Raw genomic sequence first — 23148 nt, 5'->3', positions numbered from 1 at the left:
CTGCTGCTACTGCTGGTGCTGCCGCTGCGTATTCCCCCTTGTTCTTTTTTTCTCTGGATCGCTTTCTGCTTGTTCATATGACAAATTTGTGGAGCTGCGGTTCCCGCCCCCCTGTCGGGTTATAGGAGTATATAGGAGTCTTTTTCAACCTTCTTCTCACCCTTTTTTTATTACTTTTCTCTCTATCTCTTGTCCATGGGTACGTGTGCATATTACTTTCCCTTGCCCCCTTTTCTCTTTTCAGTCTATCTGGATATTTTATACAAGGGATATGAATGGGTTTCTTGCCTGATAATGACGAACTGTGATATGTCATCTTAATGTCTGTTTGTCCATAGCATAGAATGATACCTCATTGGCAATACCAGGTGGTGTGCACTGAATGTGGATATCAAGGGTTGCCCTTACTCGAGAATGCCATCTCGTATAGTTACATTCAGTGGGATGTGTGCCTGGAGCACACCCCGCTCCAGACTCGAGTACGTCAGATCCGCTCTTGATCATCACCATACCCGGGTCTAGTACGCAGTCCTCCCTGTCTTCACTTCTGCGATAATCCCCTCCTCCGCCATCCGTTCCACCAGATCGAACAGCATGAAATCGCAACCCCGTCGCGCGATCAAATTGAAGACTACTGGCCATTGCTCCGTCACCATCGTGACAGGCGAGGCGTACGGGACTTGTCCCAACGGGATCGTGAAGTCCGCGCAGCTGGATGAATCATCCGGTTAGCACACATCCTTCGTCTCGTTGAGAGGCCGAAGAAAGCGGCGCAAAGCAAACTCACCCAAACAACGCACAAAGTGTTACGCACGGAATCACCGCCCCGTCCGGATATGAGGACAGGGACGTCGCGTTGGGGCCCTCGTTCAGCCTCGACTCGCGGAAGCTAGGCAGCCCCCCGGTCCCGGCATCGCAAACGAGCAAGGCCTCAGAGCAGGTGTCCTCATCAAAGCGGAGGATCTCGCGCTCAAACCACTCGATGCTCTCGGCTCGACTTTGCACGGCGGCCTCGTAGTTCTCCGCATTCGTGACGTTGGAGTCGAGGTTCGTCCAGAGGGAGCGAAAACCGGGGTCCACGGGGGGGAAGCTTCTGTCGTGCTGGTCGGCCCAGGCTGAGATCAAGGGCTGGGCGACGTCGTGGTACTGTGGCCAGGTGGTAAGGAGAATGGTGTTGTTCGCGAGGCGGTCCCAGTTGTCGCTGGTGTCGGGGAAGATGGCGGCGTCTGTGATGGTGGCGCTAAGATTGAAGTGGGCGATTGTCATGTTGAAGAGGGTGGCTAGTTTGAAGAGGGTGGAGGTGAGCAGATCTTGTGCCGCGGGGTTGGGCATGGGGAAGTATTCATCGGGGTATAGGATGCGTGATGGGAATGCATGAGTCTTCGGCAGGGACAATGGAGGAAGGCCGGTGATGGAGGTATTTTGATGCAGCTCTGGCTCGCTGCCATACCATGATTTCGCGAACTGAGACCATGAGAGTGGATCACGCCCAAAGACACCGATAGTGTCGCCGGCCCAGCTGAGTGGCACGGCTCCCTCTAGGGACATCATGCCCTGGCTGGGGCGATTGCCGTAGGTACCGGAGACAGCTGCTGGTCGGCGCATCGATGAGCCGGTGTCAGTGCCAATGGCATGATCTAGCCAGGCGTATGCTGCAATGGAGCAGCCGCCTCCGGAGGACGAGCCGGCGCAGGTGAGGTAACCGTCGCCTCGGGGGTTGAAGGGATGCTGTGCATCGACCCAGTCCCATGGGCTTGCGCTGGCAGCAAACTGGGCCATTTTGTACTTGCCCACAAGGACTGCACCCAGATCGATCAGGCGTTGGATAGCTGGCGCTGTCGAATTGACAATTGGGTGTGTGTCAATCCACGCCTGACTGCCGGCTGAGGTCTGGAGGCCTTTAACGTCAAAGAGGTCCTTGATAGCCACCCGTTTTCCAGCCAGTGGACGAGGATCGTTCCAGAAATGGATGCGACTGGGAACAGGTATCCTCGGAGCCCAGGTCCGAGAGTCCATGGACTGCAGCGGTGCGTAAGTGTCCAAGCCATCGTTGATAGGGTAGCTTCCCGTGATGAAGTCGCGGTAATGGTCAATGTATAAGCGGTAGGTATCGAGAAAGTGAATCGTCGTTCCGAGTACTAAAGCTGTATACGGTCCGGGCTGTAGAGCTTTCTGACTGCTTATACGTATCGTGACAACATGACTAGGAGCTTTGCGAAAGACTCCAGCGTCGAGATAGAGCTGGTCGACTCCGATCTCATCCAAGTAATTGAGCGCCGTCTTGTCGATGGTTGTGGATCGAACGCACGAGATAGAAGTGATATAAATCGAGGTCAGGAACTGCTTGGAGAAGACATCATCTCCCGCCAGATAGGCGTCAATTGTCTCCTCCAAAAAGCCACCCGTGACGACACTTTGGTTCGTGATGATCACAGTGATTGGCGTGTGTGCCTTGGTCTCAGCTGCTTCACTTCTCTTGGACTTTCCAATCTCCCCTTTCGCATGTGGATGCACCGAGTTTGCAAAGTAGGTGACGTCGGCCAGGTCATATGTGATTCCTTCTCCTGAGGTATGTTCGAGATCCTGGAGTTGAATGGAAGCTGTACTCACTGCCCATCCGAAGCACAGGATGTAGAGAAGATATATCAGCGCCATGCTGCAGAAAGGTGGTGCGAGGGTCTTTGCGAGATTGGAAGTGATCGATTGAGTTGAGCTGCATGTTGGTGGATAAGTAATATGCAGTGAGGTATAGTACTTAACTGGGAAAGAACCTCTCACCTCACTGTCATCCGCACCTCCAACCTCGATACTCCCGGTTTCATCTTTACATCACGAGCACTGATCTAGCCCCTTCACCGTCTACTTTGTCTCAAACATCCGTACCATCTCAGCAACTCGCACTGCCAATCAATACCCTGCAGATGATCTTGCTTGGGGAGATGACCACAGCGCCCAGCTTTCAGGCTATTGAACTCAGCTTCCCCCTTCCTCCAGCGCAGCAATCTAGTCAACATCTAGTCTTGATAGCTCCTCACACGAGAAACCAGTCCTCTTTAGAGAACGGACAGACATAATGGGAATCCGCAGCCTCGCATCGTATACAATGTCTCACCACATGTCTTGCCAACGAATTCCACCCTCACGAGGCATACGGTTCCTATTCATCACTCAGCCCAGCTATATTGTTCTTTTTTCAAGACAAAGGAACAATCTCAAAGTGGCAGGGAAGTCTAGGCAGATGATCGTGCAAAAGATCAAACTCTGTGAGTACCTCTGCTGTATGCGTGAGCATGCGTCCACCCTGGCTCTGAGACAACGTACCTCGAACAGCATTTTCAAATCGGCTGCATACACGAGGCTGTAGTAGCCACCCGATATTATACTCGAAATCTCCAGAGAGATCATTGCATGCCTGAGTTATCATCTCCCTCTCCTATGCAGCCAATCTAGAGTCTGAAGTCGACGTCGGCTTGTGATCGGTATGGTGATCGATTTTTCTTTAAACATTCGCAATATTATAGGACTCTCAATTCTAATTCAGTTGAGACAATTATAATGAATATCCAGCGAGATAAGAGATGGCATTGTCACATGATTATTTATTGTATTATTATCTACAGGTCAACAAACTCACCTCTAAGTGCCTCTCCCTTCTTCAGACGGCCAAGATAGTCGCTCACCTTTGCCGACAACACCCCGGTTTCGTAGCCGAAGAACTTGTACGCAGCTTTGCCCGGCAAACTGTGGCCAAACCGACGAACAGAGATACCTGCATCGGCGTACCGCTCCCATCCATTGGGAGCGTACGGCTCTATCACGACAGCCGGGATATCTTGATGCCTCCGCAGAACCTCTCTCTTATATTCAATAGACTGTTGCTCAAACAGTCGCTGACACGGAAAACTGATGACCCGCGCCACAGTCCCCCGAGTCTCCTTCAAGTGCTTAGCAACCTCCAGTGCAAAGGATAGCTCGGCTCCCACTCCGATCAGCGTCACGTCCGCTTCTTCGGCTTCTTCAAGGACGTATGCACCACGTGCAACACCGTCTCGACGGGTCTGCTTCAGTTGTGGGAGGGCATGGCGCGAAGTGGAGATAATCGTGGAAGTCTTCTTGGCCTCAATTGCTGCAATCCATGCGCCGGCTGTCTCTTCGCTGTCACCTGGACGAATGTACAGAAGATTGGGCATAGCGCGGTATAAAGCTGCGAGCTCAATGGGCTGATGTGTCGGGCCGTCTTCACCCATGCCGATCGAGTCATGAGTCGCCGCATGAATGACCTGAAGATGCTGAAGGGCACCCATGCGAACGGCAGGTGCAGCATAGAGGTAGAACATGAAGAATGATGATGTGATGGGGACAAAAGTGTTGGGGGCAAATGCGGCCATACCATTGGAAATGGCGCACATGGCATGCTCACGAACACCATAGTGGATATACCGGCCGGAGTAGTTCCCGTTGATGCCGCATGTGGTTCTCAAATCGGGCTAAGAATTGTCAGTGTGAGTCGATCTGCTTGAATGGATTCTACTCACGTGTTGGAAATCTACTTTCCCTGGCCAAATCATGTTCACCGATGGGGAGAGATCAGCAGTTCCGACCATAAAGTTCTCAATATCTTTAGCGATCGGATTAAATACCAACCCGGAAGACGCTCTCGAGGCTGTGGGCTTCTCTGGAAATTCAGAAGGAATCAGATCCTTCCAATTGGGTGGAAGGTCTCCACGCATACGGCGGTGGAACTCTGCTCCCAGCGCGGGGTGCTCTGCGCTATATTGTTTGACAAGAGAGTTCCAGTTTCGCACGAGTGTCTCTCCCCGAGAAGGAAGATCATTGAAGAAACTTCGGACTTCGTCACCAATGACAAAAGTTTCGTCTGGGTTGAATCCATAGGCCCTCTTCATATCGGCAACATCAGGAGATCCAAAGGCCGCGCCGTGGGCGGCCGCCATTCCTGCGACCTTGCTGCCCAGGCCAATCACTGTTCGCACGTTGATAAATGTTGGTTTCTTCTGAGACGCACGAGCACGTTCCAGTGCCTGAACAAGGCCCTCAATATCATAGCAGCCATCCTCGACATCGATCACATCCCAACCACAAGCACGCATTTTAGCATTGACATCCTCCGTGTTGGTCAAGTCGACGGATCCATCGCAAGTGATCTGGTTATTGTCGTAAATGACAGTCAAATTGTTGAGCTTGAGGTGTCCAGCAAAAGAAATGGCCTCGAGTCCTACACCCTCCTGGAGGCACGCATCGCCAATCATGCACCAAGTATGATTCGAGACGACGTCGTAGCCAGGTCGGTTGAATTTGGCGGCAAGGTTCTTGGTAGCCATGGCCAGACCAACAGCATTGGCGATACCCTGGCCCAGAGGCCCTGTTGTAACCTCGATACCTTCGTGCTCGATTTCGGGGTGGCCTGGGCACAGTGCGTCCACGCGGTCGGAGTGGTACGACTTTAGCTGGTCAAAAGTCATATCCTTGTATCCAGTCAAGTGCAAAAATGTGTACTGAAACAGGCAGGTGTGGCCGTTGGAGAGAACGAAACGATCGCGGTTGAAATAATCGGGAGTATGGGGGGCATATCGCATGACATATCGCCAAAGTGCGACTCCGATAGCAGCCATGCCAATGGCACCTCTATTCTAATCAGCTCCTCTGTTCGGCTTTTTATCTCTCTGCCAAACGTCTTACCCAGGATGGCCTCCACCGAACTGCTGACACAGATCAGCGATGAGAAGACGAAAGGTCTTCAAGACTTGGTCATGATCTTTGGAAAGCTGGCGCACCAGCGGCAAAGCCGATGCGCCGTTAACGAGTGAGTGGTCGAGACCGACGGCCATAGTGACAAGTTTGTTAATGTTGAAAATACATTGCAAAGGGAGGCAGGGGGCTCTTTATAACACTCGAATAACAAATAACAAATTTGTGGGAGCGTGGGGAAATTCATCATGGGATGCGGTTTTGCTTTCTCGACTGGGAGAGAACCAGACTTGTGCAGTACAGCACAGATCAGATCATGGGCGATGGAAGAATGAATGATGGATCCTACTCGTATACGGCAGTTATATGCACATTACTCGATCGGGTAGGTGGTAGCGCCGATAACTCAGCGGGGAAAGTCGAGCCTCCCCCCGCTAAAATGCGGGCACTGCGGGGTGATCGTTGATCTTCCCTGGTCCACACCACACCACAACATCCACGGCTATCTGTGGCTCGGATTGCCTTGCTGTGGCCGCCACCTCTTTCTTCTCCAACGATGAGTCTGATAAATGATAAAATCCCCCGGGGCCCTGGGCCCTTCAGAGGGCGCATTGAAGTGATCTCGACAGCCTCATCATTCTTATCACTATGTCTCCGTCTTTCCAGATCCCCCAGCCCGCGCCCTCGGTTGCTCCAGGCGTCAAATCGGCGACGGCGGGTCCAGAGCTGCTCGCGCCGTCATTCCCGAATCCGTCTCTTCAGGTTACTGCGGATCACAAGTTGAAATACGTCCCAGCGCCTGTTTATGCCCCACAACGAGACGAAGTTCTGCTGCACATAAAGGCCACCGGCATCTGTGGGTACGCAAATGGAGCTGTCGATGGAAGTTTCTGTGCTGTCTGACGCATCGCATTCAGATCAGATATCCATTTTTGGAAAACAGGTAGAATCGGGGAGTTGGTATTTGAAGGTGACTGTGTGATCGGCCATGAAGCGGCGGGAGTCATTTTGAAGTGTGGAGAAGGTGTCACAGAATTCAAGCCCGGTCAGTACCTCTTGTATAACATGGAAGTCGAGCCGGGATACTCATTCATTTGTCTGCTTAGGCGATCGAGTAGCTGTCGAACCAGGCGTCCCATGCGAAAATTGCTTCCTCTGCGACGACGGCCGTTACAACCTCTGCGAAGATGTCCACTTTGCAGGTGTCTACCCCTATGCTGGAACGCTCCAGCGTTATAAAGTGCATCCTGCCAAATGGCTCCACAAGTAAGTTTTCCTTGACGCTCCTGAGAGCTTGTATCTAAGAGAGAACATAGACTTCCGGATAACATCTCGTACGCTGAAGGTGCTCTGCTGGAGCCGCTTTCCGTCGTGATGCGTGGGATCCAAGTGGCCCGTCTACAATTGGGTCGTGGAGTAGTTGTCTGTGGTGCAGGCCCCATTGGACTGATAGCGCTCGCTGCGGCTCGTGCGTCTGGGGCCCATCCTATTGTCATTACGGATATCGAGCCCAAGCGACTCGCATTCGCCAAAGAATTCGTCCCCAGCTGCATCACATATCAGGTAGATCGCACGTTGGATGCGGAGGGTAATGCCAAGGCGATCAGAGCATTGTTCGGGTCGAGGGAGTATAACGCTCCCGAGACGGTTCTCGAATGTACCGGAGTAGAAAGCAGCGTGTGTACAGCGGCGTTTACAGCCCGGAGAGGCGGCGCTGTCGTCGTCATTGGGGTGGGAAAGTCGGTTATGAACAATCTTCCGTTCATGCATATCTCCTTGGCCGAGGTCAGTATCCGAGGCCAGTGTTTTCCTTCTTCGTATCGTGGCTAACAAATTTTGACTGGATAGATCGATCTGCGGTTCATCAATCGTTATCGTGATACCTGGCCACCTGCTATTGCCTGTCTCAGTGGAGGAATCCTCGATCTGAATAAGCTTGTGTCGCATACATTTCCGTTGGAGAGAGCTGTGGAGGCACTTGAGCTATGTGCTGATCCGCGCAACGGCAGTATCAAGGTGACTGTTCTGGATGAAGTAGAGGCAACACTATAGACCCGACAAGATAAACAAGGATTCTACTTTCACGATTTGTTAGGGGCAACCTGCAGTAATATTGAGTAGTGGGAGCATCATGCGCATGATATGAGCTTCGGATGCACGATTCCGCAGCTGCGTATCATAAAATGCTACCGCTCAAGTACGAGGCCGAGAAGCTGTTGACATCCAAGTAAGCTCAACTACCATTGTGCTTGTGTCAATCATGATGTTAGCATCAATGTTTTCTTTATTCCATAATTTTGGGGGAGTCGAAAATAGTCTAATAGGCTAGTGATGATATCTGACTGACATATGTGATATGCAGTTCGTTATTCAAAAAAAAAAAAAAAGGTTGAAAATAGCATGCATTGTCTCATGACGTGTTCAACAATAAAACCTTAGGGCACAAGTGATTGTTCACATTGCGGGTAGATAATATGCCCTTAGAGCTGCCGCAGAGCAAGACAATGCTCTTTGTTCGGAGCTATCTGAGCCAGATGGAGAGGTTACTTTGGCACCAGGCGAAGACACAGCCAGCACAAACAAAGAATATCATCGATTTGCAGGAATACTCCAGCTATTTGAGATGATCTTGCTGAGAAACTTACATCAAGAGAGACCCTCTTGAGGGAAAACAGAGTACTTAAAGTCAGTGCACCTTGACCTATCTCCAATCCCCAACGTCGAATGTCATTCTTTGTTTTGCACTCCTGAAGCCCTTCTATGTCCATCTCCTCGCCTCTGCCTCGCCCATCAAGTTAAACCAACCAAACATGTCTCCTGTCAACCTAGGGTCGATGCCTGCCAAGCATTTCCCACACATTTCCAAGTACGTGGACGAGCCGACCTTACTCTCTCTCCGCCAGGTCTCCCGGAGAATGCACTACTTGGTGAAGCCCATGACGGAGGCAATCTTCGCGCGGCACCTCGAGACCGTCGAGACGAATCTGACCTATCACAGCCTGTTGCGCATTCACTGCGACCTGGCCCGGCCGCGGGGCAACCTGCTGGCGGCGCTGATCAAAAGGCTGGTGATCCGGTACCCGTACACGGGGCCCAACTCGCCGTTCAACAGGCTGGCGCTGTGCGGCGAGATCGAGGACCCGCTCGCGCTGCCGGAACTCTGGGCGCTGCGCTGCGATCTCATTACCGCGTTCACCGAGTGCCGGGACTTCGAGTTCCACCTGGACGAGCCCGCGGACTGGCCCGTGGACTGCATCCACGCCGGCGACGTGGTGCGCGTCATGTTCACCATCTTCAACGACGCAGGGATCCCGCCCGAGCGACTCCAGATCCACACCTCGCTGCGCGCCGCGCCATTCCTGGAGCAGCCCACGACGACCCGGCACCAGGTCCTCCAGCTCCCCAACTGGACCGTGCCCGCGCTGTACCCCGAGGTGCTGCACGGCCTGCGCGTGCTCCACCTGCACGACGACTACTTCCGGGAATACCGCGGCACGTCGATCGTCTGGGAGCTGCTGGAGGGCACCCCGGCGCTGGAGGAGCTGCGCATCGTCGGCCGCGGCCGCGCGCATTCCACGGGAAATACCCTCGAGGCGCTGTCGACGGCGCGGTTGGCCTCCGCGCGGATCCGGGTGTTCTCCGTCCGGAGGATCGAGTCCACGGCCGCGATCCTGCGGACATGTATCCGGAAGATGGCCGTGCGCGGTCTGAAGACGCTGGAGCTGAAGGATGTGACGCTGACTACACCGACAACAGGCGAGTCGTGGGAGGACGTCTTGCAGAGCGTGTGGCGGATGTGTGTCGATCTGACGCGCATCAACTTCAAGAATCTCGGCGCCCGAGACGAGAAGACCGGGGCCGTCAGGCGGCTGCTGCAGACTGGATGTCGGTTGACTGTCTCCGTGAGGCAGATGGTCTTGGAACAATTGGTCGAGAAGGCGCGGAGGATGAGAGTGAGTGGTGGTGCCGTCCCATGACTGCGGCGTGTCCTGACGACATGCTCGGGAACGGACGTGTGGGCTGTGCTGCAACGGGAAGTAGATATACACAACTTACAGTACCTAATAACCTACTTTGTGTGTGCAGTGCTATATGTGTATATGCATACCTCAAAAGTCGCCTGTAATACTTGGCAGTAATTGTATAAGTATCACATTCCTCATCGATACCTACTATATATAAATAGGAACCACATGGCCACGCTGACTAACGCTGGTCGACGTGTCCGAACCCAGCACAAATTTTGACTTCATTTCGGTCCTACTACTCCGTAAAGTTTCTTCGATTTCCCACAAACCTGTCTTCTTTGGCGATTTGGCGAGAAAGAGAAATTCGAAATGAGATCATATTTCCTCTCACTATTATTCTGTTGACCTACGTTACACTTCACTTCTTTTACGAGTGATCAGACTACATCTAAGTTTACAGTAAGCACAGAGGGAAAGCAAACTCACTCACACATTCACATCATTCACTAACCAGAAACAGCAATAACACAACTCAAGAAGCTAAACCGCAAGACGCAACAATCAGAGTTTCAAGAAGACATAGCACTGCAACCAACACAGGAATCTCACAAGACACAGCAGCACAATTGAAGAAAAGCCATGTCCCAAAGAATACACCGTAAGAAGATGCCAAGCAAACGGCAGTCACCAAACATGGCTGTACCAATACGTGGCAGATGAACATCGACATGGTTGAGCGGGACGAAACAACTGCTTAAGCTATAACAAAACAAAGTAAGATTCAATGAAAGAGGGACTCCTCCGAAACACCTTCGCTTGCAGGCAGGCAGATAGAAAGACGCGACACAGCGTCGATCGCGTTTATTCGGATGCCGGTGGGGTAACCTCACTCTGCTGAGCCGATTCTTGAGATGAAGAAGAGGGGGTAGCAGGGGCAGCTGGTTGTTCGGCTGTGTACCCATGGACTGTGTGCCCGGTGGCTGTGTGTCCATTCACTACTAGGACTACATGTCCGTTGACTGTCGGTCCATTGGCTGTGTGCCTGGTGGCCGTGTGTCTGTTGGCCGTGTGTCCATTGGCTATAGGCCCATTGACTATGGGCTGTGGGTGGATGCCTATACGATTCAGAACAGATATCAGTATCGACGAACAGATGGAAGACCGAACTTATCAAATTAAGAAGCGAAGCACGATCAAAAGAACGAACACAACCAGACGAGAGGAAGGTTGTTTGTTTGGTTTGGTTCAAAACAGAAAGGAATGAAGTCACTAACCTTCTCCCCTGGCCTCTTCAAGTCGCAGACGCATCCCATGCAGTTCAATCGGTTGATTGTTTGCCTGGACGTCTGTCAAGATTTGTTGTGCTTCTTCGACAGTCTGCAGGTCACACATGGTCAGTAATGGGACTTCAACTCCTGTGGTGCAGTTCATACGAGAGGCCAATGGCCGATTTGACTCTTCAGGCATAAGAAAGGAAGTATCAAAGACTTGCTTGGAAAGTGACGAATCCAACATATCTGCCACCTGGGGTCCCAGGGAGGGTCCGCCTGTTCCTCACGATCCTCACCCAGCACTCGAATGCCCACCGTCCGAAGATTGCCGCCTTGATGTCTGCGGACATTCTGGAAGGGGGGATCCCATTTCTCAGGCTGGATTTTCATGAGGGGGTTAGTATGACTGGTTTTCCCTTGTGTGAAAACAGATGAAAGTGGCTGTGGCAGCAAGTGATGGGAATGATGATGGTGATGACGATGATGATGGTAATGGGGATAGCAGCACTTACTTGCCAACCAAGAGGGTGCTTCCCCTTGGGCAAAGATACTGTGCATTCTCGTCGGTAAGCACATGCTGTTGTTGACGTTGTTGATGATAGTGGTGATGATGCTGATGCTGATGTTGTTGTTGATGTTGTGGAGGCAGTAGTAGTGGTGGCTGGAATGGGGGTGGATAATAGCCGTTGAAGGGAGGCTGCTGTTGTGCAGCCCACTGCGGCTGAAGATGTGGCCATACTGCAGGGCCGAATATTTGAGGTGGTGCAGGCCACTGCTGCTGGAAGACAGGATAATATGGCCCAGGAAAATGCTGATCAGCATAATGATATGGTCCGTTATGCTGCCGGCCAGCCCACTCCTGCTGGCCATCGAAATGATAAGGGGGAGGCATATTCATGGTGGATGAACGAAGCTTGTGAAAAGCAATGGTTATCAAAGGTGATAGGGGGGGTATCAGTTGGGAGAAGATGCGAATTTTCGTCGACAGCGAGATTCTTGAGCAATAGCGATGCAGAAGAAGAAGAAGCGTGGCACGAAGTTGGTGAAAGAAGGAAGAAGTGGGCGAGGGTGAAGCTCTGTTATGCACCAGCTACGTCTTCATCGTGAGGTAAGCCGCCTTGAAGAAACTTCCATTGAGTCGATGTTAAACTTTGCAAGGAAACAAAATCGTGAGTGTACACTCGTCTACATTGCTTGGGCTCGTCATCTCTGGGGAGTAACGGTGGTAGAGCAAATCGCCCGATCCACGGAGCGTCCACGCCTGTGAGGTAAGAGCACTAGAATCGAATGGAAGAGTATAGGATTCAGCTTTGAATGGGAATACTATCAATCATTTTGTTTAGGGCTATACTGGTCCTAGGAAAATGGGACTCGTTCGAGGGAGACCCTTCATGATCTGCCTTCAATCATGAAGTCTCTCATCAGTCAAACATCTTCAGCTACGTCTCTCGTCTCATGAGGAAAGCAGCAAAGCAACAGGAACTAGCATCGCGAGGCATCTTCTCTCTCACCTGGGATCTGCCCACGGTGCGGTTGCTGCCTGGGGTTTGCGTTGATTACGTTGTACAGGGCGTGATGGCCTTGCAATAGAATCCACCAACCATGATCAGCCTCGGAAGTACAGTTCCAGTGATTGGGACAGACAAACTTCTCGATCACTGAAGAGCACCCGAGACAGAGTGGTGACAGGGGAATTACGCTGTCTGATCTCTGAGTCAAGCGAACGAGACGTGATGCGGAACTATGTTCCAACGCCTTGCATGCGGATGAGAAGAGCATCAAACTTGCGCAGGAGGCCCTTGAGGCATTGAACCGGATTTGATCAAAGCCCTCAGGCTGCTTGCTAGCCAAGGGAGCCGCCGTCTAGCGAACAGAAATCATGATGGAGATTCTGGAACCTCTGGATCGGCTGCCACTGAAATACCTTTTCCTCTCTCGCTGAGGATCTGAAATAAGCGAGGGTGATGTAATGTTGGGTCATTGAGTGGCATTGCGTTGATTGCTTGACGAGAGTGCTTGATTACATGGGCATTGTGCAAGGCTGCCTGCAAAACCGCTGGCAAAGAGTCTTGTAACAATACTCGGAAACATACCTGAAAACATGCCTGTAATGATGCTCGGGACGACGGTCAAACAGAACAATGAAGTATTTATTAGGGAAACAATCATGTAGAGAACAATTGGGTTAGACAATGCTAAGGAAGAAAGTTGGAATATATTGCCGAGATCGTTCACGAGGTGCTTCATAGGCACCTTCGTCTTTCTTGCATCCATCTTTCATCATCCACCAAGTCACCTCGCAAGTAAGCCTCCACCAGCAGCATGGCCAGCAATCTAGCCCGGCCAGCACGATCTGATGTTCTCGAAAATGAGGGTCTCGAACCCCTGAACTAAAAATGGGGATGCGGCGCTAGAATCAGGGACGCAGTGGAGGGCGTCCCACCAGTCACCGTTCAGAGCAGCGAACCCACTCCCTGCCAAGCGTATCTTCCAACGCTAACTTTGTATATGGCTCGTATATAACTTCGCTTATTCCCTTTCGAAACGCATGAACCTAGTTCTCCTGTTTCTACGCTCCGAGTGTCGTTCTTTATCACCTATCCCCCTCCTCTCTCCTTCGTTCCCTCACCACAGTCCCTCATTTCCTGCCACCACCCTACAGAAACAACAGCGACAACCATGAACCTCCTCACGACCACCATCTCCCTCCTCCTAGGCCTCACCCTCGTCGCCGCCAAAACAGACATCGGACCCCCCTGCACCTCCTCCACCACCTATGTAGGCGGCATCTTCACGCGGATCTTCTACATCCCCGACACGGGCGAGCTCTGCGAACTCATCGACTGCGGCGGCGGGCGGGCGCCTCCCAAGACCACCGTCCCGGGGTGTCCACTCTACTCAGGTACAGAGCCTGTACCCACGCATTATCTCCCCGGCTGGGGTCCAGGCGGCCGTCTGATCGAGACCACGACGACGACGAGTACCTCTGGTGGTGCTGCTGCTGAGGCTACAGACGGAACCAGTATGCTCACAGCTACTGCAGGCGGAAGTGTGTACGCTTCTGCTTCTGCGTCTACTGATGCTGCTGCTTCTACGTCGTCGTCGGTTACTACTACCGGTATTGCTGCTGCGGCAACGGCTCAGATTACCGGTTCCACGGCCAGCGACTCCGCACGCGACTCGGCCTCAGTCGTGCTGGCTTCGAGTTCCGGTGCCACGGGTTCGGCGGCGGCTGCCGTGAATGCTACCACTCCTGGGGTGGTGAGGGGGAATGAGGCGGCGGCTGGGTTCCGCGTGCGGAGTGCGGGGGTGGCAGCGGTGGTGGTTGGGGCTGTTGCACTTGTGGGGGGTGTGATGCTTTGAGGTTTGGAGTTAATTGGCATGTTGCGTTGCACGAGTTTTTGTTGCTGGATTGTATTCTGGTGGAGGGTGTTATGGAGGCGCTATCTGCTACAGGCCGTGGCTCGTGTCAGCTTGTGGATCGATTGAGTTCGACGATCGATCGGGAGTCAATTGTAGTCGGGTGATCGTGGGTTCTTGCCACTGTGCGGGACTTTTCCACGGCTATTGTCTCAGGTGATAGAGTTAACCATCGATCTCTATCGCGGGTAGGAGATTCATTTGTCACGGAGCTTGGAGATTTAGTGGGTTTGCTAGAGATCTTATCGCTTGGAGTGCGATCTCGCCTTGACGTTTACGCTGAAGTGATAGGGTATAATAGTGGATTTCAAGCAACTTGAGAGGCTACTGTACCTCAGAAGCTATTGTACTTCGGATGGTATTTATAGGCTTAGATAATGACTAAGGATATTTAACGTGTCTCCATGTAATCAGACTGTCATACCAAGGGTCGCTTATATTAGCCACTGCACGTGCGCATACGTGTTCAACATCCCGGCGTGACATCTGTACAGTACCTTAGAAGTCAGTGCTGGGTCTGGGCTGATACCCCGCGGTCGGATCAAAACATGTTTGCTTCTGCAGAGTGTGCTGGGCAGCAGTGAGGGGTCCTTGCACCAAGACTGTCTAGAAAAATTTCAACTTGTGAATATGAATACATTGTATTAGGAACTATGAACAAGAGGGGTTGATCTCCCTAATCACAAATTTAAACCTCAACATATGTCCTACCTGCTTCAGGCCGCATTAAAGTATATTATATATGTATAAAACGTGGCGATCTCGTCCTCGTTCATCAAATCCAGACGCAAACATCAATGCTGACGCTCCACAACCTTCCCTCTCATTGATTACGTCCTCTTGTGCGGACTCGAGAAAGAGGCCAGCGCATTCAAGGACTCCGACAAAGGCCACAGCGCATAGTAGAACCCCACCGCGCCCCCGACGAGCAGAACATAGTAGGCGACAGTCCAGCCCATGCCCAACTGCCCATATACCGTCTCATCTAAGCTGCTACCCTTCCCCTTGGCCAATGGGGGCCCGATGGGTACGCCTGCCTCGACCCGCCCCCACAGCCGGGGCAGTCCGCACCAGTTGCAGAAGGTATGCGCGAGAATGACCGCCGGGAGCGACCCGGTGCGCAGGTAAAGGAAAGTGGCATACCACCCAAAGACGGTGGTGTAGCCGAACTGGAAGATGGAGCGCAGCAACGCTGCGATCACTGAGGTGTCGGGATGCGTGAGGCGGAACTCGTAGAAGTGGTGCACGTGCGCGATGCCAAAGTACAGGGGTGCTACGAAGACGACGTGGCCCGAAGACACCTTGGCAAGCAGATGCAGCGGGACAATCGCTGAGCGGAACATGATTTCCTCGGTGATTGGGCCCTGTTGTTGTTTTTGTTTGTTAGTGCTTAGCCACGCTATTGTGCCGTGAAGAATGACAGCTCAAACCTACCGCCACGTAGTTCCTCCAGCCGATCCAGCTGCGCAAGGACGCGCTGATGCGGCTACCCTGGGCCCACTCCCTCCATTCGCCCTCAGCGATGCCTCTTTCGTACAATGGCCCCGCGAAGAGGATGGCTGTCAGCAGCAGGCTGCGGAAGATGTCGGCAAAGCTGATGGGCCACCACCCCAGGAGTTTGAGGGCCTCCGTCAGAGATCCGTCGTCTTTGCCGATGATCAGCCAGGCGACGATGAGCGTGCTCGCGATGCATGACAGGGTCACGCTGCGGATTCGCGCGCGGATCACTGATGGTGCATCGCGACTCAGAGTGGGGGACGGCCGGGTGGTGACATTCACGTAGAATGGAATCACGTAAATAAGAGTCAGGAAAACCTGGAACCCGCATCTTTAGTCAAAGGTGACCTGGCGATTCATCGCTATCTACTTGAGAACGAGCTGTCTCGATCGCTTACCGAGAAGAAAGCTGCTGCTGCCGTTGAGATAGCTGGTTCATCTGAACAGAGTGTTAGCACTCAGTTTGAGAGAGTGTGTTGTGAAGAGCCTACCGTAATCCTTGGAGTAAAGCGTCCTGAGACGAGTGAGCAGGTTGATGGGGGCCATAATAACCCGATCAGTGCTCAGATCGGAATGAGGAAAGTTTGATTAAAGATGGAACCCGAATCAACCACGATGTCAACAAGTTCACATGAGAGTATGAATCCGGAGAATCATCAATTGCACAGACTGTTCATCAGAGGGTAGAGTAAATAGGCGAACAATAGCCTCGACAATGCAAGAGGGAAGATGAACAAAGGGAACGGAGGAAAACACGACGTCGGCTGTAAATGCCGAGTTTGACAGGCACCAAGGCATCAACGCAGGAGCCGTTCCATACAGTCACGTGACTGACATGGAGCCAGATGTGTCGGTTACATGGTCTATGTCGTCATAGGCAGCAATTAAGCCCACGTGATCGCGCGCGCCGTCTGCCTGCGAGGGTGGCGTCGCGGGGATCTCCTCGCGAGAAGCATCCCTCTTTTCGGGTCACGTACCTCACAAGCGATTGACTCCGGTCGGTAGAGTCGGTAACACGACCTAGATTATTTCAAGCACTCTCGCGCCGTCCAGATGTTGTATGGTTGCGGTTGACAATCGCTATAAACCGGGAATTGACCCGGCAGCATGGGTGTTCATGGACTGTGGACAGTCGTGCAGCCATGCGCACGGCCCATCAAGTTAGAAACGCTCAACAAGAAGCGTCTCGCAGTGGATGCATCTATTTGGATCTACCAGTTCTTGAAGGCTGTCCGCGACAAAGAGGGAAACGCTCTGCGCAACTCGCACATCGTTGGCTTCTTCCGCCGGATATGCAAGTTGCTATACTTCGGGATCAAACCGGTGTTCGTCTTTGACGGCGGCGCCCCAATTCTCAAGCGACAGACCATCAATAACCGAAAGAAACGCCGAGAGGGCCGCCGCGAAGATGCAGTCCGAACGGCAGGGAAACTGCTGGCAGTGCAGTTGCAGAGATCGGCCGAAGAAGCAGCAGCAGCGAGCCGCCAGAAACGAGTCGCGGAACGGGAGGAGGCGGTGCCAGACAACCCTGTATATGTCGATGATGCCTTCATGACAGAAAAGGAAAAGAACCAGACGCGCTCCTTCAGGAAGAAGGATGCCTACCATTTGCCCGACTTGCAAGTCTCCCTCGCGGAGATGGGCGCGCCCAACGATCCCCGCATCATGTCTCGCGAAGAACTCGAGGAGTATGCCCGGCAATTTCACCAGGGTGAGGACATTAATCTATATGACTTCTCCAAGATAGACTTCGATAGTCCCTTTTTCGTCAGCCTTCCGGCTACAGATCGGTACAACATCCTCAATGCGGCCCGACTCCGAAGTCGCCTGCGTATGGGTTACTCGAAGGAGCAACTAGACACCATGTTCCCTGACCGTATGGCTTTTTCGAAGTTCCAGATCGAGCGTGTCAAGGAAAGAAACGATCTTACGCAACGCTTAATGAATATCAACGGCATGAATGGGGAGGAGGCATTCTACAAATCTGGGCAGAGAATAGCTGGTGAGAGAGGCAAGGAGTATGTTCTGGTCAAGGACAATACTATCGAGGGTGGCTGGGTTCTGGGTGTCGTGGGAAACAAGGAAGGCCAAGAGGACAGGCCAATCGATGTTGACGAGTATGGCCAGCATCAGGTGGTAGCCCCGAAGGAGGAGTTTTCAGATGACAGCGACGGCGGTTTTGAAGATGTCCCAATCGAAGGTCTCAACCGACTCCCTAGACTTCCTTTCCTGCGAGAAGGCGCTTTCGACGAGTCGATCATGAACCAGATGCATGGAGATGTGGTGGGCAGAAGGCCTTCGGATGTCATGGACGATGACTCTCTATTTGTTCGCAACGATCGACGTCCGAGCTTCCCTAATAATAATCTCACTAACGGCGACGATATCTTTAATGATCTTGAAGGTAATGACGAAGAGCTTCAGCGCGCTATACAAATGTCCCTGGAATCTCCGACCCACGGTCAAGACGACAAAGACATGCCAGAAATCCAATTGAATCGGAGTGAAATTTCCTTATCTCAGCCGAGGGATGAGCCCGCGAATCTCATGGATGAAAGTGAAGATGACTTCGATTTTGCGGCTGCTCTAGCTCAGTCTAAGAGGACTCAAAAAGCCACTCCTCCTACTCGTGTGGAAAATCCTTTTGATGGCCCTTTGCCCTTCGAGTCAATGCAGCTAATGAAGCCAAACAAGGTCCATGAGCCACGAAAAGAGCAGGAAATCCAGAAAAACCAAGCTAAGGATGAAGGGGAGGCGACGAAGCCCAAGAAAGAGGCTTTGCCTTTGCCACCGTGGTTCTCAGCAGCATCCCGCGATAATCATAATGCTGATTTCATCGCCGACGAGGTTGAATCTCGACCAGCTAGGGAACCTCGTGATGAGAAGCACGACTCGGGCGCACTTTTCGTACGGGATGAGGCAGCAAACCACAAATACACTCGTAAACCCGTGGGCAGAAAAGAGGTCATCAATGTTGATTCCGAGTCTGAAGGGGAAGAGAGCTTACCGATTCCTAGTAGTGCCCCGACAATACACACTACACTGACCACTGTGGAGGTGCCCGGCTCTGAGAAGTCTACTGAACATTCTCCACCCGAGACATATCCTAATGACATTCCAAAGGACTTCGAATCAGTCAATGAACTCGAACCAAGTTTATCTAATGGCAATATAGCCGACACTACTGAAACCGCCAATGTTGCACGGTCCGAATCATCTCCAACTCCTGAGTTCGAGGATGTTGCCATACCGCATACTGGCATGCCTGACGATGCTATGCCTGTAGCGCAAGATGATTTCGAGGACGTTGTGACAACAACTGGAGACATAGCTGATAATACCAAGTCTGTCGCAGAAGATGCACCAGTTTTTGAGCTTGTTGACACAGGAGACAGCATTGAACAGGAAGACTTTTCTGATCCTGAAGACGAGGATCTAATGCAGCAGCTTGCAGCTGAAGGCGAAGAGCATGTCCGATTTGCTGCTGCATTGAACTCTGAGACGAATCCTGCAAGTGCATTCGACTATGAGCAGGAGCTGAAGCAATTACGATTTCAGCAGAAGAAGGATCGCCGAGATGCCGATGAGGTGTCACAGGTCATGATCACGGAGTGTCAGCAGCTGCTGTCGCTGTTCGGCTTGCCGTATGTTACCGCGCCCATGGAAGCTGAGGCTCAGTGCGCGGAATTAGTTTCTTTAGGACTCGTTGATGGCATCATCACTGATGATAGCGATTGCTTCCTATTCGGTGGCACACGAATATACAAGAACATGTTCAACCAGGGCAAGTTCGTCGAATGCTACTTGTCTTCTGACCTGGAGAAGGAATATGCCCTCCATCGCACCAAGCTGATCAGACTTGCCCATCTCTTGGGCAGCGATTATACGGAAGGTATTCCCGGAATTGGCCCTGTAACTGCATTGGAAATTCTTACAGAATTTGCCGACTTGGAAGAATTCAACGAATGGTGGACACGGGTGCAGACGGGGGCCAATATGAGTGACAGTGAGCATGCTGCCTTTTATAAAAGGTTCAAGAAACAAGCTGCGAAGTTATTTTTGCCGCCGTCCTTTCCTGATCACCGGGTAGACATCGCTTATCTTGAGCCTGAGGTGGACTCCGACCCTTCACCTTTCCAGTGGGGCGTGCCTGACCTGCATGGTCTACGCAACTTCTTGATGTCGACCGTTGGATGGAGTCAAGAGCGGACCGATGAGATTCTCGTGCCTGTAATCCGTGACATGAATCGCCGAGAGCAAGAAGGCACTCAATCAAATATCACCAACTTCTTTACGGGGCCCCAGGGTGCGGGCGCATTCGCTCCTCGTGTCCGTACGGGCGGCCAGAGTCGAATGGAGAAGGCCTTCCGTCGCCTTCAACAGCAGGCTGGGACTGCTGCTGCACCCTACTCCTCGGACGGGGAGGCTGCTCCCACTGCTGATGTCTCGCCCGAGAACCAGCTCTCGTCTGCCAAAGAAGCGGGCACCAAACGGGGGGCGCGTAAAGCACGTGCTGTGGATCCGGAGCAGGTGGCTGATAAGGCTCAGACCACTAAGAAGAGGAAAACCCGCCGTGGGGCTAATTAAGTGTGTAGCTCATTTCTGGGGAGGCGGTCGATCCTGTGGACTGAAGTGTATGAATTTGTATATATTCAAGAAATAAATGTGATTAATGCCTTGGTGCCTGGTGCTGCTACTTGTAAGGCCCGGCACTCTGGGGGTTTGCAGCGTTTGCAACTCTCCTTTCCCTTGTATGCATCGATCATCGATCATCGGTCCTCGCTTCTTTCTTTCCTTTCTTCCAAATACATACTCTCCCAGGAGGTGTGCTTCGGTTTTGATTTTAACCTGAAACGATCTCGACCCTTGTTCTTCTTGCGCTCTTCTAATTATCAAGTATGCGGGCGCATCGGTTTCGATGTCACACCATCGCTATCTGCGATGATGCGATCCCGGGAGAATGTTGAAGTTGAATGGCTGGTCTGCAGGCAATCTACGTGACCTCAGAAATGGTGCAAATGGCGTGCAGATTGAGGTAGCCGCGGCGGTATCCATGGTCCACCGCCGGCTCTACCCCTCCCCCTCCCCTCCCAGTTCACGAGGCCATTATATCAACGGAGGGGTCGACCACAGTTCCAGTTTACCCCAACTATTCACTACAACCATAGATCCTATAGAAGTATGGCAGCAGTCAAAGGTCCACAAGCCATTCATACCGAACTGCCGATACGGAATGGCCACGATGGCGCTCTGTCGGCAAAGGAAGCTCTCACTCAAGCAGTGGAAACCACCAAGGCCGACGATCATCAACGCCCAGCCTTCGAGATAGAAGAGCATCCAATTGACCAAGTCCGACCGATCAAAGTCGGCGTGATTGGAGCCGGCCTTGCCGGTATCACAGCGGGGATTCTATTTCCAGCGAAGGTCCCCGGAGTAGATTTGCGGATCTATGAGAAGAATGCTGATGTGGTAAGTCACCTTTCCTACCAACTCATCCGAAAGTCTAATAACGCAAGTGGTGACAGGGAGGTACATGGTAGGTTTCTTGGAGGTTTATCATTCCTTGATCGTTGTTGCTGATAGATTAGGTTCGAAAATACATATCCCGGGGTTCGTTGCGATATTCCCGCGCACGTATATCAGTCCGGCTTTTCTCCGAACACACAATGGACGGAGGAGTTTGCACAAGGAGCGGAGATCAGATCGTATTGGCAAGGACTCGCTAGGAAATATGACGTCTACAAGTATCTGCGTCTGCAGCAGAAGATCGAGCGTGCGGTCTGGCAGCCCGAGAAAGGGAAATGGCTGGTGACAATTCAAGATCTGAAGGACCAGCAGACACCTAGGGTATGCTTTACCTACTTTTCATCGCAAAGAAGCAGATTCTAATGTCGCTGGTAGCGCTACGAAGAAGAGCTCGATGTGCTGATCAACGCCATCGGCCACTTCAACGCGTGGAAGCTGCCTGACTACGAGGGCATCGACACATACGAAGGCATTCTTTTTCACTCCTCAAACTGGAACCACAAGGTTGATCTACAGGGAAAACGAGTTGCCCTTATCGGAAACGGAGCTTCCGGTCTGCAAGTCCTACCATCCATCCAACCCATCGCACGACATGTAGATCACTACGCGCGTAATCGCACATGGGTCGCCGATTCCTTCGGCACGACAGGGGTTCGTCGCCTCGAGCCCAACCTCTTCTCCGAAGCACAGCTGGAATCGTTCAAGGACCCCGACACCTATCTCCAGTACCGCAAAAGTGTGGAAGAAGGCTACTTCTCACGCTTCGGAGCGGTCTTCAAGAACACACCGGAGAACCAGGAGCTCCGCGAGAAGTGGACCACATTGATGCTCTCACGCATTGGGAAGGACTCCACCCTAGCCGGCAAGATCATCCCCGACTTCCCGCCCAACTGCAGGCGCCCCACGCCGGGGCCAGGCTACCTCGAGGCCCTGGGCCAAGAAAACGTCAGCTACATCCAGACGCCCATCCAGCGGTTCACGCCGACGGGCATCGTCACCACCGACGGGGTCGAGCGGCCCGTGGACATTGTCATCTGCGCGACGGGGGCGAACGTGGACCACGCGCCCCCGTTCTCGATCATCGCCAACAACGTCGACCTGAAGGAAGCATGGACGCACGACGGCCTGTACGGCTTCCCCTACAACTACCTCGGCATGGCCACCCCGGGATTTCCGAATCTGCTGTGGATCGGCGGGCCCCATTCCACCGGCCAGGGGGGCAGCGTGCCGAACTGCCTGGAGAACCAGATCACGTACATCGCCAAGCTGCTGCGCAAGCTCCGCGCGCAGGGCATCAAGTCCCTGGTGCCGTCCAAGGCGGCGACGGATGACTTTGTCGAGTACTGTGATACCTTCTACCCACGCACGGTGTGGACGGGCAACGATGACTCGACCCCCGGACAGAAGAACTGTCGCTCGTGGTATAACGGCGGTCGGCCGGGCGGCCGCATCCATGGCCTTTTTCCCGGCAGCGCGTCGCATTTGAACTACCTGCGGCGGGATCCTCGGTGGGAAGATTGGGAGTACACCTACACCAATCCGAGCGGAAATCGGTTCGCGTACTTTGGGAATGGGTGGACGCAGAGGGAACTCGAGACGGGGGCCGACTTGACGCCGCACCTGAACAGGCCGGATACGATTGACTTGCGGACATATCTGGAGGGCTGGTGGGATGCTTAGAAGCCTTGAATTTGGGTTGGGGGCATTAAATAGTTCTAGGAGTGGATAGAGATTTACAGAATATACGTCAACTCATCAAA

At 52.6% G+C, this 23148-nt stretch overlaps 9 protein-coding genes across 9 annotated transcripts; 5 read left to right on the top strand and 4 right to left on the bottom strand.

Moving 5' to 3' along the window:
• Window positions 1-518: 518 nt before the first annotated feature.
• Window positions 519-2719, bottom strand: BO82DRAFT_380827 (amidase family protein; the record flags this gene model as incomplete). Its single annotated transcript, XM_025637792.1, has 3 exons — window positions 519-711; window positions 788-2564; window positions 2611-2719. The coding sequence occupies 3 exons, from the start codon at window positions 2717-2719 to the stop codon at window positions 519-521; spliced, it is 2079 nt and encodes a 692-aa protein (XP_025495967.1).
• Window positions 2720-3614: 895 nt separating this feature from the next.
• Window positions 3615-5846, bottom strand: BO82DRAFT_389380 (transketolase family protein; the record flags this gene model as incomplete). The annotated part of the gene is made up of 3 exons (XM_025638448.1): window positions 3615-4487; window positions 4536-5643; window positions 5698-5846. The coding sequence occupies 3 exons, from the start codon at window positions 5844-5846 to the stop codon at window positions 3615-3617; spliced, it is 2130 nt and encodes a 709-aa protein (XP_025495966.1).
• A 450-nt stretch (window positions 5847-6296) lies between these two features.
• On the top strand, window positions 6297-7777 carry BO82DRAFT_302336 (putative alcohol dehydrogenase). The gene is made up of 5 exons (XM_025632118.1): window positions 6297-6566; window positions 6624-6751; window positions 6813-6972; window positions 7023-7491; window positions 7555-7777. The coding sequence occupies exons 1-5, from the start codon at window positions 6355-6357 to the stop codon at window positions 7756-7758; spliced, it is 1173 nt and encodes a 390-aa protein (XP_025495965.1). The 5' UTR covers window positions 6297-6354; the 3' UTR covers window positions 7759-7777.
• Window positions 7778-8406: 629 nt separating this feature from the next.
• Window positions 8407-9916, top strand: BO82DRAFT_389379 (uncharacterized protein; the record flags this gene model as incomplete). The annotated part of the gene is made up of 3 exons (XM_025638447.1): window positions 8407-9659; window positions 9765-9782; window positions 9893-9916. The coding sequence occupies exons 1-3, from the start codon at window positions 8517-8519 to the stop codon at window positions 9914-9916; spliced, it is 1185 nt and encodes a 394-aa protein (XP_025495964.1). The 5' UTR covers window positions 8407-8516.
• Window positions 9917-10535: 619 nt separating this feature from the next.
• On the bottom strand, window positions 10536-11767 carry BO82DRAFT_361659 (uncharacterized protein; the record flags this gene model as incomplete). Its single annotated transcript, XM_025636823.1, has 3 exons — window positions 10536-10789; window positions 10949-11089; window positions 11458-11767. The coding sequence occupies 3 exons, from the start codon at window positions 11765-11767 to the stop codon at window positions 10536-10538; spliced, it is 705 nt and encodes a 234-aa protein (XP_025495963.1).
• Window positions 11768-13519: 1752 nt separating this feature from the next.
• BO82DRAFT_351082 (putative cell surface protein) lies at window positions 13520-14726 on the top strand. Its single transcript, XM_025634326.1, has one exon. It carries the CDS (start codon window positions 13625-13627, stop codon window positions 14306-14308), a length of 684 nt encoding a protein of 227 aa, XP_025495962.1. The 5' UTR covers window positions 13520-13624; the 3' UTR covers window positions 14309-14726.
• Window positions 14727-15059: 333 nt separating this feature from the next.
• Window positions 15060-16605, bottom strand: BO82DRAFT_351080 (CAAX prenyl protease RCE1). The gene is made up of 4 exons (XM_025634325.1): window positions 16354-16605; window positions 16261-16301; window positions 15800-16180; window positions 15060-15729 (listed from the first exon to the last, which is right to left on the bottom strand). Exons 1-4 carry the CDS (start codon window positions 16406-16408, stop codon window positions 15196-15198), a joined length of 1011 nt encoding a protein of 336 aa, XP_025495961.1. The 5' UTR covers window positions 16409-16605; the 3' UTR covers window positions 15060-15195.
• A 225-nt stretch (window positions 16606-16830) lies between these two features.
• On the top strand, window positions 16831-20547 carry BO82DRAFT_302330 (ssDNA endodeoxyribonuclease RAD2). Its single transcript, XM_025632117.1, has one exon. The coding sequence runs from the start codon at window positions 16970-16972 to the stop codon at window positions 20447-20449; it is 3480 nt and encodes a 1159-aa protein (XP_025495960.1). The 5' UTR covers window positions 16831-16969; the 3' UTR covers window positions 20450-20547.
• Window positions 20548-20937: 390 nt separating this feature from the next.
• On the top strand, window positions 20938-23090 carry BO82DRAFT_302327 (flavin-containing monooxygenase). Its single transcript, XM_025632116.1, has 4 exons — window positions 20938-21331; window positions 21388-21398; window positions 21451-21709; window positions 21764-23090. The coding sequence occupies exons 1-4, from the start codon at window positions 21044-21046 to the stop codon at window positions 23066-23068; spliced, it is 1863 nt and encodes a 620-aa protein (XP_025495959.1). The 5' UTR covers window positions 20938-21043; the 3' UTR covers window positions 23069-23090.
• The last annotated feature ends 58 nt before the right edge of the window (window positions 23091-23148 follow it).

Source organism: Aspergillus uvarum, assembly GCF_003184745.1.
Source record: "Aspergillus uvarum CBS 121591 unplaced genomic scaffold BO82scaffold_6, whole genome shotgun sequence".
Lineage (NCBI taxonomy): Eukaryota > Fungi > Ascomycota > Eurotiomycetes > Eurotiales > Aspergillaceae > Aspergillus > Aspergillus uvarum.
Note: the sequence above shows the minus strand (reverse complement) of the source record. Positions and strands in the feature narration are given on the sequence as shown.